Below are 14,741 nucleotides of genomic sequence, written 5' to 3' on the forward strand. Positions count from 1 at the left end.
GATGTCACCGAAAATGCAGAGAAGGAAAAGCTAACAAGAAAACGAAAACGTGACCCATCAAAATGGACCAGAAATGTCCAAAAAACTTTAAGAATGGAGGGAAAAGAATATCGGACACAGAAGGGAAGACCTAAAAAAGCAAAAACAGTAGCAGAGGTAAAATGTAGATGTCATTACAAATGTAATGAACTTTTTTCCAATGAAACGCGACATGATATTTTTAACGAATTTTATAATATAAAAAGCGAAGAGTCAAGGTGGAACTTTATTGCTAAACATGTTCAGCGTATCCCAAAGAAGCGTTCATACGTTGTACAAAAAGAGGGTAGTCGAAGAAAGTTTACCTTAGTATATAAACTTACTGCAAGACATACACAACATCAAGTTTGTCAAAACTTTTTCCTTAAAACTCTACAAATTTCGAGTAAAAAGGTACTTACAGCACTGGATAAAAGTTCTGCACATGGAGTCGTTAAGCCAGATCAAAGGGGCAAGAAATCACCACCGCAAAAAAAATCTGAAGCAACCAAAGACATAATAAGATCTCACATTAAAAAATTACCCTTCATTTCTTCACATTACTGTAGAAGCACAACAAAGAGGGAATATCTCCCTACAGGATTATCTGAAAATAGAATATATTTAGATTATAAAGATTATTGTGCAGAGCTTGGAGTAGTACCAGAAAAAGCTAGCTTTTATAAGCATATTTTTACCTCGGAGTTCAATATTGGTTTCCATCGGCCTAAAAAAGATCAATGTGATTATTGTGCCGAGTTTAAAAACAAAAATGATGAGGAAAAGATAAAAATGCAAGACAGTATGGATGCACACTTGGCCCGAAAAACAGAGGCTAGAGAAGCAAAACAAATCGACAAAAATCGTGCAAAACTTGACAAGAGTTTTTTGTGTTTTGCCGTAGATATGGAGAAAATTCTTTTAACGCCTTCATTACAAGTAGGAAAGTTATACTATACCCAAAAACTAAAGACATTTAACTTTACCGTATATAATTTGGGGACTGCACAAGCTGAAAATTTTATGTGGCATGAGGGGGTTGGCACCAAAGGTTCGTCAGAGATCGCAACCTGTTTGTGGAAACTTTTAAATGGCTTTAGCCCTGAAGTAAAAGAAGTTACATGCTATGCTGACACAGCATCGGGACAAAACCGTAACTGCATTAATGCTGCCATGTTTTTTACGAGCTGTACATTTGCTTCCGATTGAAATTATTAACCAAAAATTTATGGAGTCAGGACACTCTGAAATGGAATGTGACAGCGTTCATTCTGCCATTGAAAACCGTGGTAATAAAATCGATATTTACACCCCAGAGGGTTGGTACACAGTAGCTCGAACTGCAAAAACTAAGCAACCATTTTACAATGTTACTGAAATGAACTATTCAGATTTCTTAAATTTTAAATCTTTTTCCAAATCCGCAATATTAAACAAAAAAAAAATGTACAGATGGAAGTAATTTGAATTGGTTAAAAATAAAATGGATTCAATATAGGAAAGAAGAACCTAACAAAATTTTCTTTAAAAAACGTCTTGATGATTCTGAATTTCGTTCCATAGAAGTTAAAAAGGCATCTTTAAGAAATGGCGTATCTTCCCTAAATGCAGTTATACCTAATTTGTATACAACTAGTATACCAATTGAAAAACGAAAATTAACGGGCTTGCGTAAGTTATGCGAATCTGACTCCATAAAGTCTGCTTATCACGGATTTTATGAGGGACTAAGAACCACTGATGAGGATCAAGTTGAATCCGAGAACGACGAAAACTGACAGTTTAAATAAAATTTATTTTTAAACATTTTGTATTAGTAATATTAATAATAAAAAGTTAAAAAAAACTGCTGAGTTTTATCATTATTTTATAACATTATTATTGTTAGATCTTTTCACATCTTAAAATATTCCGGCAAAACAACTAGCTCTGTGGTAGTGAAAGGGGCTAAGCCACATAAAACCTAAAATATTGTTTATAATTTCAAAATAAAAATATCCACACAACAAGTATGACACCTAATTACAAATATCAAAAAATTGTTATGATTTGACCTTTTTTTAATATTCTAGAAAAGAATATATAAGTTTTTTGGAAACAAACTTTTTTGAAAGCGCGCTAGCTCCAGTTTTACTTTATGTGGGTTAGGACAGTTCACAACCAAAGCGACGATATGGGTTCATGTAGTTTCCCATCTATTGAGCCCTTTTGGCGCCAGGTTGTGAGCAGAAGTCGATTCCAGTTACTGTTAAGTTTTTTGCATTTCGCTGACAATTCGGGAGTGACTGAACATCGTTTATTTAAGATTAGACCAGTTCTTGATCATTTCAAATGAAAATAATGCAGAATCACTATGTTCCAGACAAAAACTTATGCATTGACGAATCAATGGTCTTATTGCGTGGCAGGCTTATTTTTAGACAATATATAAAAAATAAGAAGCATAAGTACGGGGTAAAATTATATGAACTATGCGAATCTGCTGGCATGGTTCTAAAAATAAAATTATATTGCGGGAAATCAGAAGCTATCGAGAATTATTTGGGACATGCTGCAAGTGTGGTTCTTCAATCAATCAATCAATCAAAGCTTTATTATCATAAAATTTAAAATTTTGTTGACAAAGCTATTATTTAAATAAATCATACAAACAAAATATACACAAAGACAAAACAAAAAATACAAATATATAAAAATAAAAAATACAACAAAACACTTAACAATTTTATAAATTGTTTAGGTCACATTTCCTTAAAATCTATAAAATATATATACATTCACTTGTATACAAAGTCGGCAAAAGGCAGTTGTTTACAAAAACATTATTAGCAAACTACTAATTTGTTTATATAATATACGAATATTATTTATGTACATTATCATAACAACATAAACAAATTTACCAGTGTTTAGGAAGCGCGTGCTTAAAATTACATAACATTAATTATTAAAAAATTAAAAAAAGTCGTTTACTGTGTATAAGGCTCTCTCCAGCAAGTATGATTTCAGAGCTTTCCGAAATTTGGAAAAAGTTGTTATTGATTTGATTTCAAATGGGAGATGATTGTGCACTTAATGAAAAATTATTTAGACAAGGGTTATGTACTCTATACTGATAATTTTTATAATTCAGTAGGCTTAACTAATAACATGTAACAGCGAAAAAAACATATATTTGTGGCACCTTACGCGGTAATCGAAAGGGAAATCCAAAGAATGTCGTTTCAAAAAAGCTAAAAAAAGGCGAATGTATATGGCAAAGACGCAAATCAGTAGTGGTTTGCAAGTGGAAGGACAAGCGAGAGGTATTGACGACTTCAAATATGCACAAGTACGAATTTCAAGTACAAATGATTGAAGTGCGCAACAGGAACGGAAAAGTTTCTGTGAAACCTAATATAATAAAGGACTACAATGCAGGAATGTCAGGTATCGACCAGTCCAATCAAATGCTAAGTTACTATAGCGCACTAAGAAAAACCATTAGATTGCCGAAAAATATTGCATGGCATATTCTCGAAATATATATACATAACGCTTACTTGCTGTTTCGTAAATTGATCGGAAGCAGAATAAAATCTTTAAAATTTAGAGAGATGCTTATGTCTACTCTTCTCGGTGATAAATAAAAGTCCAGCAGCGTACAGCAGCGGAATTGTCACTATTTGGAAGGTATACTACCAACCGAAAAAAAAACAACGACCTACAATAGCTTGCCGTGTATGTACTTCGAATAAACTTCGACGAGAAACACGTTATTTCTATCCTGTCTGTGAAGAAAAATTTTTTTTATTATTTTTTTTTGTAAACTTCATATTATTATCTTACCTATCTGTAAACACTAGCAATTAAGTTTCCCTATTTTTAAGGCACAGTTTATGTTTTTCCGCTTTTTATTAGAACTAAAAACATTTTAAATTTTTTTTTGTGTCACTGCATTTTGCTTCCTCTGTACTAAACAAGATGAAAATATAATTTTAAAATGACGCCACAATGTGTCTTACTGGTCTATTGCGAGCGCCCAGCACCACAAATTTCAAGGCAAACGCCACGAGTTTACTCGTACTGGGCGCCGTAAAACCGAGATAACTCGTGGCTGGCGAGTACTCCCTATAGATTGTCAACCACGAGTTATCTCGTGCTTGGCAGTCAACGTGTTAATAAAATGACGTTAAAAAAATTTTAAAATTCCGGATGCTTCCGGAGTTATCCGAAAAAAATCGAAAATTATTAAAATCGTTTTTACCTTCTACCGACTTTATTTATAGAGATATCGGAAAACTAAAAACGTTTTTCATTGCCACTTTTTATAACCTACAACATGACGCAAAAAAAATTATCCGACGTTTCGATTTTCTCATTTTTAAGAAGTATTTTTAATTGCCTTTAAAATGAGGTATCTCACTTGCATGTCCGATTACTCCTTCTAGTACTTCCCATATCAATGGGATTTTCAAAAAAATTGATTTTATATAAACTGAAGCTATAAAATACTCTGTATCTTCCAAATTTTTCTACAATTAAATATCTCCGGTAAATTACAAATTTTATGCATTAAAAAAAATAATACAATAGGTAATTACTTTGCGCTATAATAAATTATGCTTGAAAGGAAGGATTTGCATTAGACAATTTTAAAAAATGACTTTGAATTTCTAATAGATTAGATATTTATTTGCAAATTCAGATAACTTTTTCAATGTCAATTAGACGTTTTAGAATGAAAATTGCTTATTTAATAATATGTAATCATAAATTAAAATTTGTCTACAATATGACGCACGCATGATTAAATGAAACGATTTAAATACTTATTTTTTTTTTAAAATATATAAAAAGTACTTACCATTTACATAAAATGAATATCCAATAAATCCGCAAACTATGACGATAATGGCGTTTCTAGCTGTTGAAAATAACCAGAGAAACTTATTGCAGGCTGCTTGGAAGGTTGACGGTTCTCCTTTGGAAGGGCCAAGTTTAAATTGCCCAATAATCTACGAAGAAAATGGAAATGAAAGGAAAATTTGATTTTATTTATTAGAAATTTTTCATTTTGTATATTAGATATAAAAGTATAAAACTATACTTAGAGTATATTATGATTTTTCAAAAATTTGAAAAAATAAACTCGATGTTTACAAAAATTTAGGAAGGTAAAGAATTATCTTTTCTAAAGAAAATAAAGTTTTTCTATAAAAGGTATACAATTTAAATTTTCATTCGATTTAGCAAAAAAAAAAAGACTTACTCTCATGATAAGCAGGACGGCAATACAACAGATGCCCAAAACCGTATCCCAAACATTGGTATTGTGTATATCTTTGAAAATGTTCCTCCAAATGTCAGTAAATACGGAACCAGCTGCATGTATTCCCAAAATATCCTTCACTTGGGATGTTAAAATGATTAGAGCCACTGCTGATGTAAATCCTGAAGATACCGGTCCGGAGATAAAATCTATGAGAAATCCTAAAAATATGCCTGTTTAGTAGTGTGAAAACATCTCGATGAATTTAAATAAGACCAAAAATAATGTTTAACGTTAAATTAAATTATGCATTTTTAATGTGTCCTGTTATAAAGCATTATCAAGGTAATAAAATAAAAATATTTTTGTATAGCTGAACGAAATAATAAATTGGTTTTCTGTGTTTTGGACTTTATAGTTGGCAAATTTGCAATAATTAATTTTGACCTTTGAAGCTTTCGCTTTTAAAATCTTATACACATGTAATTAATTTTCATGCATACATTATGAGGAAGTTTAATTAATAGTTTATATTTATAACCAGAGAGAGAACAAATATATATTTTTGTTAATGTTCTTAACAGTAGTATTAGGAAAAAAGTCTATTACGTCCTCTAAAAACGAAAATTACGTAAAAAAGATCCGTGGACAAAAATGAAAAACATAATACACATAAAAACAAAAATAAACTGTCTTTTTATTAACACATTCGCGGACAGCCCTGTCGCAGCCGTCATGTGTATTGTGGCAGACCGGCCATAGCAGCCATTTTAAAATTTGCTTGGACGGCGCTAGCCGGCCTAAAATACGTGTTATTCTTATGGTAGTGAATCACCTGTGTCGCACAGTGCTGCCAACTTAGCGGAATTTCCGCTAGATTTGGCGTAATTACATTTGCATTGGCGGAAAAAAAATTGCTTATTGCGGCTAGCGGATTTTTTAGCAGAAAACTGAGGTTTACCTGGGGGGAAAAACATAATTTAGCGTATTAACTGCAACTGTCCTTTTAAACAATAAATTAGAATAATTTTATTGTTTTTACATATCGATTTATTAGTAATAGGCAACATCGCCTTTGCATGCTTTGTCGACTGATATATTCGAACTCCTATTAGCTGCATAATTCAGATCTTGGGGATTCTCTTTAGTTCGTAACTTGCCTTATTGGGAAATAAGAAACATAATTTATCAGGTCAGAGTTACGTTGTTAGGTTATGCTGTTTAGTGCTTTGCAATTTTGTTGTTATTGTTTTATATTGTTCGTTTTCTGCTTAAAAACAGAATAACTGGTAAGTTTCATTGTTATTGTTATTGTTTCAAGTGTTAGGTACGTTATGGGTGAAATGCGAAATCTAGAAACACTGCGTCTTAGCCGGATAATTCTAGTAAATATTGTCTTGGTTTGGGTTATGATGACATAAGAGTGGAATTGTTGTTTTTTTTTAAATATTATTTTTATTATATTCTTAAAATGATTTAAAACATACCGAATTAAGCAATTAAAATACTATAAAGATATGCGTTTTATTCAAATAGTGCATTTTATCCGTAACATACATATTTAAATTTTTATTATTTAATTCTCTATTAAAAAATTATTTCTATGGTTACCAATCGGTTTACTTTTTAGAAATGGCCGAAAAATCTAAGACAAAATATTTCCAACATTTTCGCGACGAATGGTTAAGTTCTCCTCAATTTCGAAATTGGTAAGTGCAGGTTGCAGGCCATCCAACCAGTGCAAGGTGCAAATATTGTAAATCTCATTTTTCTGCAAAGCTATCCGATGTAAAAAAAACATTTGGCATCCCTTAAACATGTCAAGGCAGCTGAACCATTTGCACAGAGTAGATCTGGCATCCAATCAAAAATAAATTTTGCCGGTATGAATAAGGATAACCCTTCAGCGACTGCACAGGCAAAAATATCGTTATTTGTTTGTGTGCATTCGTCTATATTACCCATAGACCATCTTGGCGAGTTATGTAAAAATATATTCCAGGATGTGTCCGCCAAAAATTTAAAAATACACAGAACAAAATGCAGCGGGATTATAAGAAATGTATTTTACCCCCATTTTCAAAAAGATTTGTTAAAATCTGTAATTACTGGTTTTTGTAAATATATGTTTGTTATTGGATGAATCCAATGACATAAGTGTTACAAAACTACTAGGAATGGCTATCATTTATTATGATAATCAATTGGGTAAAAGAATATCAACATTTTTAGCGCTTGTTAAGTTAGAGTATTGTAATGCCGAAAGTATTGCAACCGCCGTTAAACAAACTTTAAAAACTTTTAACTTTTCTCTAAATAATCTTGTGGGAATTGGTACCGATAATGCCAGTGTTATGACAGGTATTAACAACAGTGTCTACACTCATTTAAAATCGGAAATTCCAAATTTATTTTTAATTAGATGTGTCTGCCATTCTCTACAATTAGCTGTATCTCACGGAGCTAAGGAAACATTCCCAAGAAATTTGGAATTTATGATTTCTGAAACGTATAATTGGTTTTTTAAATCAGCAAATCGTCAAAATAATTACAAGCATCTTTTTAATGCAATAAATGATGGAGCAGATCCAAAAAAATTGTACGCGCGTGCTCCACAAGATGGTTAAGTATTTTGAAGTTGCTGTAGACAGAATCTTAAATCAATATATTGAGTTAAAAATCCATTTTGAAATAACGCGTCTTTCTGAAAAATGCTATACCGCTGAGATTTTGTAGTCAATGTTTAAAGACGTAATAAATTTGGCATATCTTTTATTTTTAAAACCTGTACTAAATGAAGTGCAAAAAGTTAATAAAATGTTTGAATCTAATAATGTAGATCCGAGTTTATTGTTACATGATTTAAATATGTTAATTAAGAGTATTGAAAATAAAATTTTTGTTCCCAATTGGGAAACTCAAAATACAGACGGCGAGAATATATTTGAAATTTTAATAAATCCCAAACCCTATTTGGGTTACCAATTTGAGACAAAAATTAGCGATTTATTAAACCAACAAAAAGTTACGCCTGCAGAAGAAAAGGTGATAAGAGAGCGGTGCCGTAATTTTTTAGTAGAGTTATTTAAGCAACTTAAGAATCGTCTTCCTGAAAATGTTAAACATTTAGAAAAAATTTCATTCATTTCTGTTCAGAATATTTTAAAGCAAAACAAAGAAATCGAGCCACTGATTTTATTATTAAACAATATGCAAATTGCTAATAATGAAATAGAAAAAATTATTTTGCAATATAACAATATGACTTTTATTAAATGGGAAAATATAACCCACACCATTAACTATTGGACTGAGGTCGTAAAATATCGGGATGCAAGTGGGGAAAATCCCTTTATGAAACTTTCCAATTTTGCATTGGGAATTTTAGTACTACCATTTTCTAATGCAGATGTGGAAAGAATTTTTAGTTCTCTCAATATAGGGAAAAACAAATACCGAAATAAAATGAGTACCAATATGGTAAATGCAATACTTTCGGTAAGATATGGACTCAAAAAGTATAACAAATGTTGTAATGATTATGATGTGCCTCTTGATATTGTCAATCAAATAGGCACAAAAAAGTGCTATGATGACGACGATACCACAGACTTTAATATTTTGATTGAGTAATCTTTTTTAACATAGGTATATACATTATACATACCTTTATTTGTCATTTTTGAATCTTTAATTTTTTTTTGTTCTCTTTTAGTTTTTAAAACTATTTAGAAATAACTTTTTTTTATTATTTTTAACAATTCTATTTCTTGTTTTATGGAACTTCGCAGAATAATGTAGTTTAGTTTATTAAATTTTAGTTCCTATTTTTTCGTTGTTGTTGAATATTTTTGTTTTGTTTTGTTTTGAATAATAAAAACTTTAATACATAAGCTTAAGGATCTTTATTTATTTCCCCTTAAAACAGTTTAAAAAAATAACAAACTTATAAATCAGTATTAAGTTTTATGTTATTTTATTAAAAAAAAAATACGCCATACCCTTGTTTACATCTTAGTAATTTAGCGGAAAAATATGCAATTTAGCGGTTCTTAAACATCAAACTAGCGGATTTCATTTTTCTATAATTGGCAACACTGGTGTCGCAGTAAACAGAGAAAAGTAATATTCGTTAGCGAGTTGATGCGCAATTTATCTCATGAGCTATGGTGGGCCCGAGGCGACTTTTAGCGTATGGTGGGGACAGCAACGACGTGACGCTCGCTTTGTTTTCACGTTTTACTTAGCTTCGTACTTTTCATATTTTTACTGGTGTCTAATCTTCTTGTTTAGTGTTTGGTTATATTTGTTTTTGACTGGCATATTCGTTTTTTGTTGAGTGTTTTTGTATTGATTTTGTTTTATTATAAAATTTGTTTTCATTTTTGTTATTTATTTAATTTAGTTATACATTTCAACCGGTGATAAATATGGATTCCAAGGAAGAGGCGCGGTTGCTCAAGCTACTAGAGGAGACATAAACCGATGAGGAATCGGAACCATTCGGCTCTGGAAGTAGTGACAACTATGATCCTAAAAATGACGTGGCCGACTCCTCAGATTCTGAACAGCAAGTGAATATTTCTCCTTGCCAGAGACCAGTAGGTCATCATCCCCTCCTTTTTCTGAGCCTGTTTCTCCCACGAACAGAATATCGACACCACAAATTTCGCAAACCGATTCAGATGACCAAATGGATCCATTACCAGTCGAAAATCATTCGACCGATTCTGAATGGTGTAATGACACGGTTGGAATTGATGACTTCTCCATGAATGGAAATGGAATAGCAGAACAAATTTGTCTTGATCCGGATTCATCAGATACATCATTAGGTGTATTTCTCCAACTATGGGATGAACGGATTATGCACTTGTTAGTCGATTCGACTAATATTTATGCAGACCACTTGTCTCGTTCCGCTCGTCCTAAAACTCACCACTCCCGAAGTATGGATATCAAGCCTACAACGAAAGATAAAATAAGCAAGTTTCTGGGACTGTGTTTCCTGCAGGCCCAAATAAAATGTCCCAATATAGGAAAACTTTTTAGCTATCATCCTCTATATTACCATCCGATTTTCTCGTCGACTATGAGCGGCCGCCGATTTGAACAAATCTTGCGATGTTTCTGCACACACAATAAAAATGCATCTCCAAGCAAGGATAGGTTATACCGAATTAAGGAACTTCTGGATATGCGCCTTCACAACTTTCAAAGGGCTTATAGGCCTACGAAAGAGTTGTCTCTTGATGAATCAATGTTGCTGTTTAGAGGACGGCTTTCCTTTAGAACGTATATGAAAAACAAGAAGACCAAATATGCGATTAAATTCTATGAACTTTGCAATTCCGAAGGCTACGTTTTGAACATAGAAATTTACAAAGGGCAAAGAGCTGAACCGCCGGAAATCTTATGAAAATTGAGGCCTTAGTCACAAGACTCTTGCAGTCATATCTCAATCGCGGACATCATATCTTCATGGATAATTACTATAACAGTATTTCTTTGGCAAAAAAACTTGTCGGGTTAAAAACTCATGTCACAGGTACCCTTCGAAGCAACAGGAAAGGAAATCCTGTTCTGGTCACAAAAAAAATTGTCACTTGGAGAACATGTTTGGCTGCGAAAAGGAAAAGTATATGTGACGAAGTGGAAGGACAAGCGCGAAGTGCTTGCTCTTACTACTGCGCATCATCCTGCCCTAGTGAACACCGCTAACAGAAAAGGTAATCCTAAGGTCAAGCCTATTGAAATAGTTGACTATAATAAGTTCATGTCCGGTATTGACCGGTGATGATGATCAAATGGTTTCTTATTATTCTTCGCCAAGAAAAACCATTTGTTGGTATAAAAAGGTCATTTTCCATTTACTGGATGTCACTATATGGAACTCATACTATTTATTCAAGAAACTGAACGGGTCTAATATTAGCTTCGTGATATTCAGAGAGATAATTATAAAATCTCTGCTACAAATTGATACAGAAATTAAAGATGGGAGATCATTGCTGCAACTGCCACCAAGGTTTAGGCCAACTCAGAATAAATATGTTCCTGTTCCAAGTACAAGCGTTTTTGGGGATCAGAATTATCAGAATCATTTTCCTCAGACAATCCCAGTTTCTGATAACTATTCAAGAAAGCGATATTTCTTACGATGCAGGCAATGTTCAAAATTTTCAAAGAGGAAGGAAACCAGTTACAGATGCCCTGGCTGCCCTGAAAGGCCTGCATTGTGTGTGGAGTGCTTTGCACCTTGGCATAGCGCTTGGGGTTTTTTTCAAATGTTTTCTAGTATCTTTTACCAATGAATTTTGTGTTTTCGTTTAGCTTTTTTGATAATGTTAAATAAGGTTTTTGTATTTTGATCTGTTTGATTAGGCGAATAAACGTATTTGTATACATTATTTGTGCTCATATTCATTTTTTCCTTTTTTTTTATCGTGACGGTGGTAGCAGGTCTGTCCCACTAGACCAGAAAAAGTAGTATGGTGGGACAGACCTGTCATAACCGTCTTCTATTTATAGAGAAAAATACGCAAAAATATCATGTTTCTTTCAATATTTCGTATATTCCCGCAAAAATCAACTAAATTAGGTAAAAAAAACAGGTGATTATTTTTTTACGACTTTTAAGTTGGCACTGTCCGCGAACGTGTTAAGAATGCATACCAATGTGATAAAAAAATGCCAAACAATTGCATGCCCGTCACCACCAGAGTTACAAATATTTATTAAATTTTGGAGTTAAAAATACTTTAAATTGATGTGATTAAATAATCTTAAATTCTGATTGTTTAGTTTGCATTTTACAGTAGAGTAAAAGGTTTAAAAAAATTGTTGACATATGCAAAAAAGGTTTTTGTATGTACTTTATATAAACCATAACTTTAAACTAATTACTTAAGTAACTGATTATATTTTAAATTTTTAAAAATCTATCTTTTTGTTTATATGGTTTTTTAAAGATATCAAATTTAAAAGGCACTTTCTCAAAAACCTCAAATGCTCTGTTTTTAAATTTACATTACATAATAATACATTAATTTACGCTTTTTTTTTAAATATATTTTTTTAAATATTTTAGTGTCCGGAGTGCCTTTGAAAAATGATACCTCGTTTGAAGTCTGGCAACTATTTAGAAAAAGTCAGGTGGAACTTAAAATTTTGAGTTTTTTTGTCAAGGCAGAACCCTCTACAAATTTCCTTGAGACTATTTTATAGAAAAAGCAGCACTTTTTGCAAAGTGATTTCTATTTGTGGGATGTTTTGCTGGATTTTCAACGTCAAGAAGTATCTCGATTATTACCTGAATGGAGTCGCGGTCGTCCCTTAAAGTCCTTTGAAGAATGTTCTCGAAAAACCAAAATAAACAAAAAAAAACAATCAGTACTGAAGAGGCTTTAGCTTTATATTTCGATTTGGACTTGTCGGAAAGAACTCTATACATGAAAATTGCTTTCCCAGTTAAAAAAAAGAAGGAATTACTTCCAAACGAAATTATATCCTCCGAATATACAGCCGAAGTAAAGCTTCAGAATTTGCTAAATAATAGCTGTGATGGGATATTAAAAACTTTAAATCTTTTAACACTTCCAGATAATAACTTTTTAACTTTAACTTGTAAATACGGCTTTGGCGGTAGTTCAAGACACAGTACTTACAAGCAGAAATTTGAAGACGATAATTTTTCTGATAAGTATATTTTTTTAATTGCTATGTCTCCGTTAGAGTTATCTGATGGTAATTCTAACAATAAGTTACGGTCCAATCCCCGTTCATCCTGAACCTTTATTTAGACCTATAAAATTTTTATTTATGAAGGAACATGCTACCTTGGTAAAAGACGAAGCAGAAAAACTAAAAATTCAAATTGAAAACCTAGCAGCGTATTTCGTTAACTTTAGGGAAAATATTTTTACTATTAATTTTAAACTATGCTAGATGGAAGCTCAATAAATGTTTTGTCAAGTACAATTATGTGAATAAATGTTTTGTCAATATCAATAAATGTTTTGTCAAGCAGAACCGGAATTGATGTTAATTTAATTAAAAAAAATTACCTAATCATTCGAATCATAAACTCTGGGCAAAATATTAATGTTGCAAAATTTGAACCTCTTCTAAAAGAAACATTTAATTTACATGTACATCTTTATAATTGGTACTGTATGCCTTGTACAATTCACAAATTGCTAGTTCACGGGGTTGAATTCATAAAAAAAATTTAATATTCCTATTGGAAAATTGTCAGAAGATGCTTTGGACACAAAGAGGCAAGAAAGCGTCGACTTTATTCCAAAAAAAAAAAAAATAAGAATGATGCGATTCCCCATTCGTCGTTATTAATTTGTAACTTTTTATTTGTCTATTATTGTTATTCATGGCGTACTATTAAATTATGCATTTAATTTAGAAAATTCTTAGTTATTTGCGTATTTTTGAAAATAAGTCCATACTGTTATATATTTTTGAAAAGGTAAAAAAAAGACCAGATTTATGAACTATAAATATATAGAGTGTTCCATTTAAAAAAACATAAGTTTGGGTTATAACTAAAAAACTATTAATCAAAAAAAATATATCTAGACCACTAGATTCTATGGAAAAAAATCTATAAGAGCGCCTTTTTTTTAGTATAAGAAGATTCAAACTATCCCTATTTATTATTTCAGAGTCTTTATCATACAGAGTGCTAAAAATTTAAGCATTATAATGTACAATCTAGTCCGCCACTGATACAGTAAATGTGTTTTAAGTACTTTGTTTGAAGGTTCTTAGTATTGTTTATTACGTAACATTTTTATTAAATTATTTCAAGTACTTCAAAAGTTATTCAAGAAAAAACGATATCCAGCGGCGACTTATAGGCATAATTTTTTTTTTGGAAATTATTTTTCTGGTTTTCCACCTGAATCCGAGATATTTCCCATATTTTCCAGGACAGAAAGAAATTTTAGAGATATTGTATATAACATAAAATAGGCGGACTTCAAAAAAAATGTTAAATAGAATTTATCATTAAATCATTCTTTTTTTCTTAATTTAGGGGCACTTTTAAGTTTGAGGTTGTATATTAATTTGTGTTCAATTTTTTATTTTTTCTCATAATTTTTTTTTACTACACGTCATAAACTTAATACAAAATATTCACTAAACATTTTAAAAATCTTGTTCAAAGTTTTCACCTTTGAGCTTTTAAAAACGAAAATAATTAGCTGATAAGCATTATTTAAAAAAACAACTAGTTATTATATATTCCAAACATAATTTTGCAGCAATTAAATAACATTAACTCAATTTGCGCCAGTTTATGGTAATTAAAATATTCGAGTGAGATGCAAAAAAAAAGTTATGGGATTTTCTGGAAACAATTTGAAAATTATAGTTTTATTGGCGTAACTAAATCTTATTTTTTGCATTGTGCTTTAAAATGGGTTTTTAATTTATTTTTTTAATGTTCCATTCC

The 14,741-nt window shown here is 31.4% G+C and overlaps 1 protein-coding gene across 2 annotated transcripts in view; it reads right to left on the bottom strand.

Annotated features, from left to right (window-relative positions):
- LOC126744015 (sodium-independent sulfate anion transporter-like) overlaps positions 1-14,741 on the bottom strand; it is a 118,234-nt gene that overhangs the window by 21,002 nt on the left and 82,491 nt on the right. For both annotated transcript variants that reach the window (XM_050451329.1, XM_050451336.1), the window contains 2 exons: positions 5,270-5,490; positions 4,865-5,015 (listed from right to left, as the gene is read on the bottom strand). In XM_050451329.1, the coding sequence (XP_050307286.1) occupies positions 4,865-5,015; positions 5,270-5,490 (372 nt within the window). The remainder of the gene's footprint in view (positions 1-4,864; positions 5,016-5,269; positions 5,491-14,741) is intronic.

Source organism: Anthonomus grandis, chromosome 1 (assembly GCF_022605725.1).
Source record: "Anthonomus grandis grandis chromosome 1, icAntGran1.3, whole genome shotgun sequence".
Lineage (NCBI taxonomy): Eukaryota > Metazoa > Arthropoda > Insecta > Coleoptera > Curculionidae > Anthonomus > Anthonomus grandis.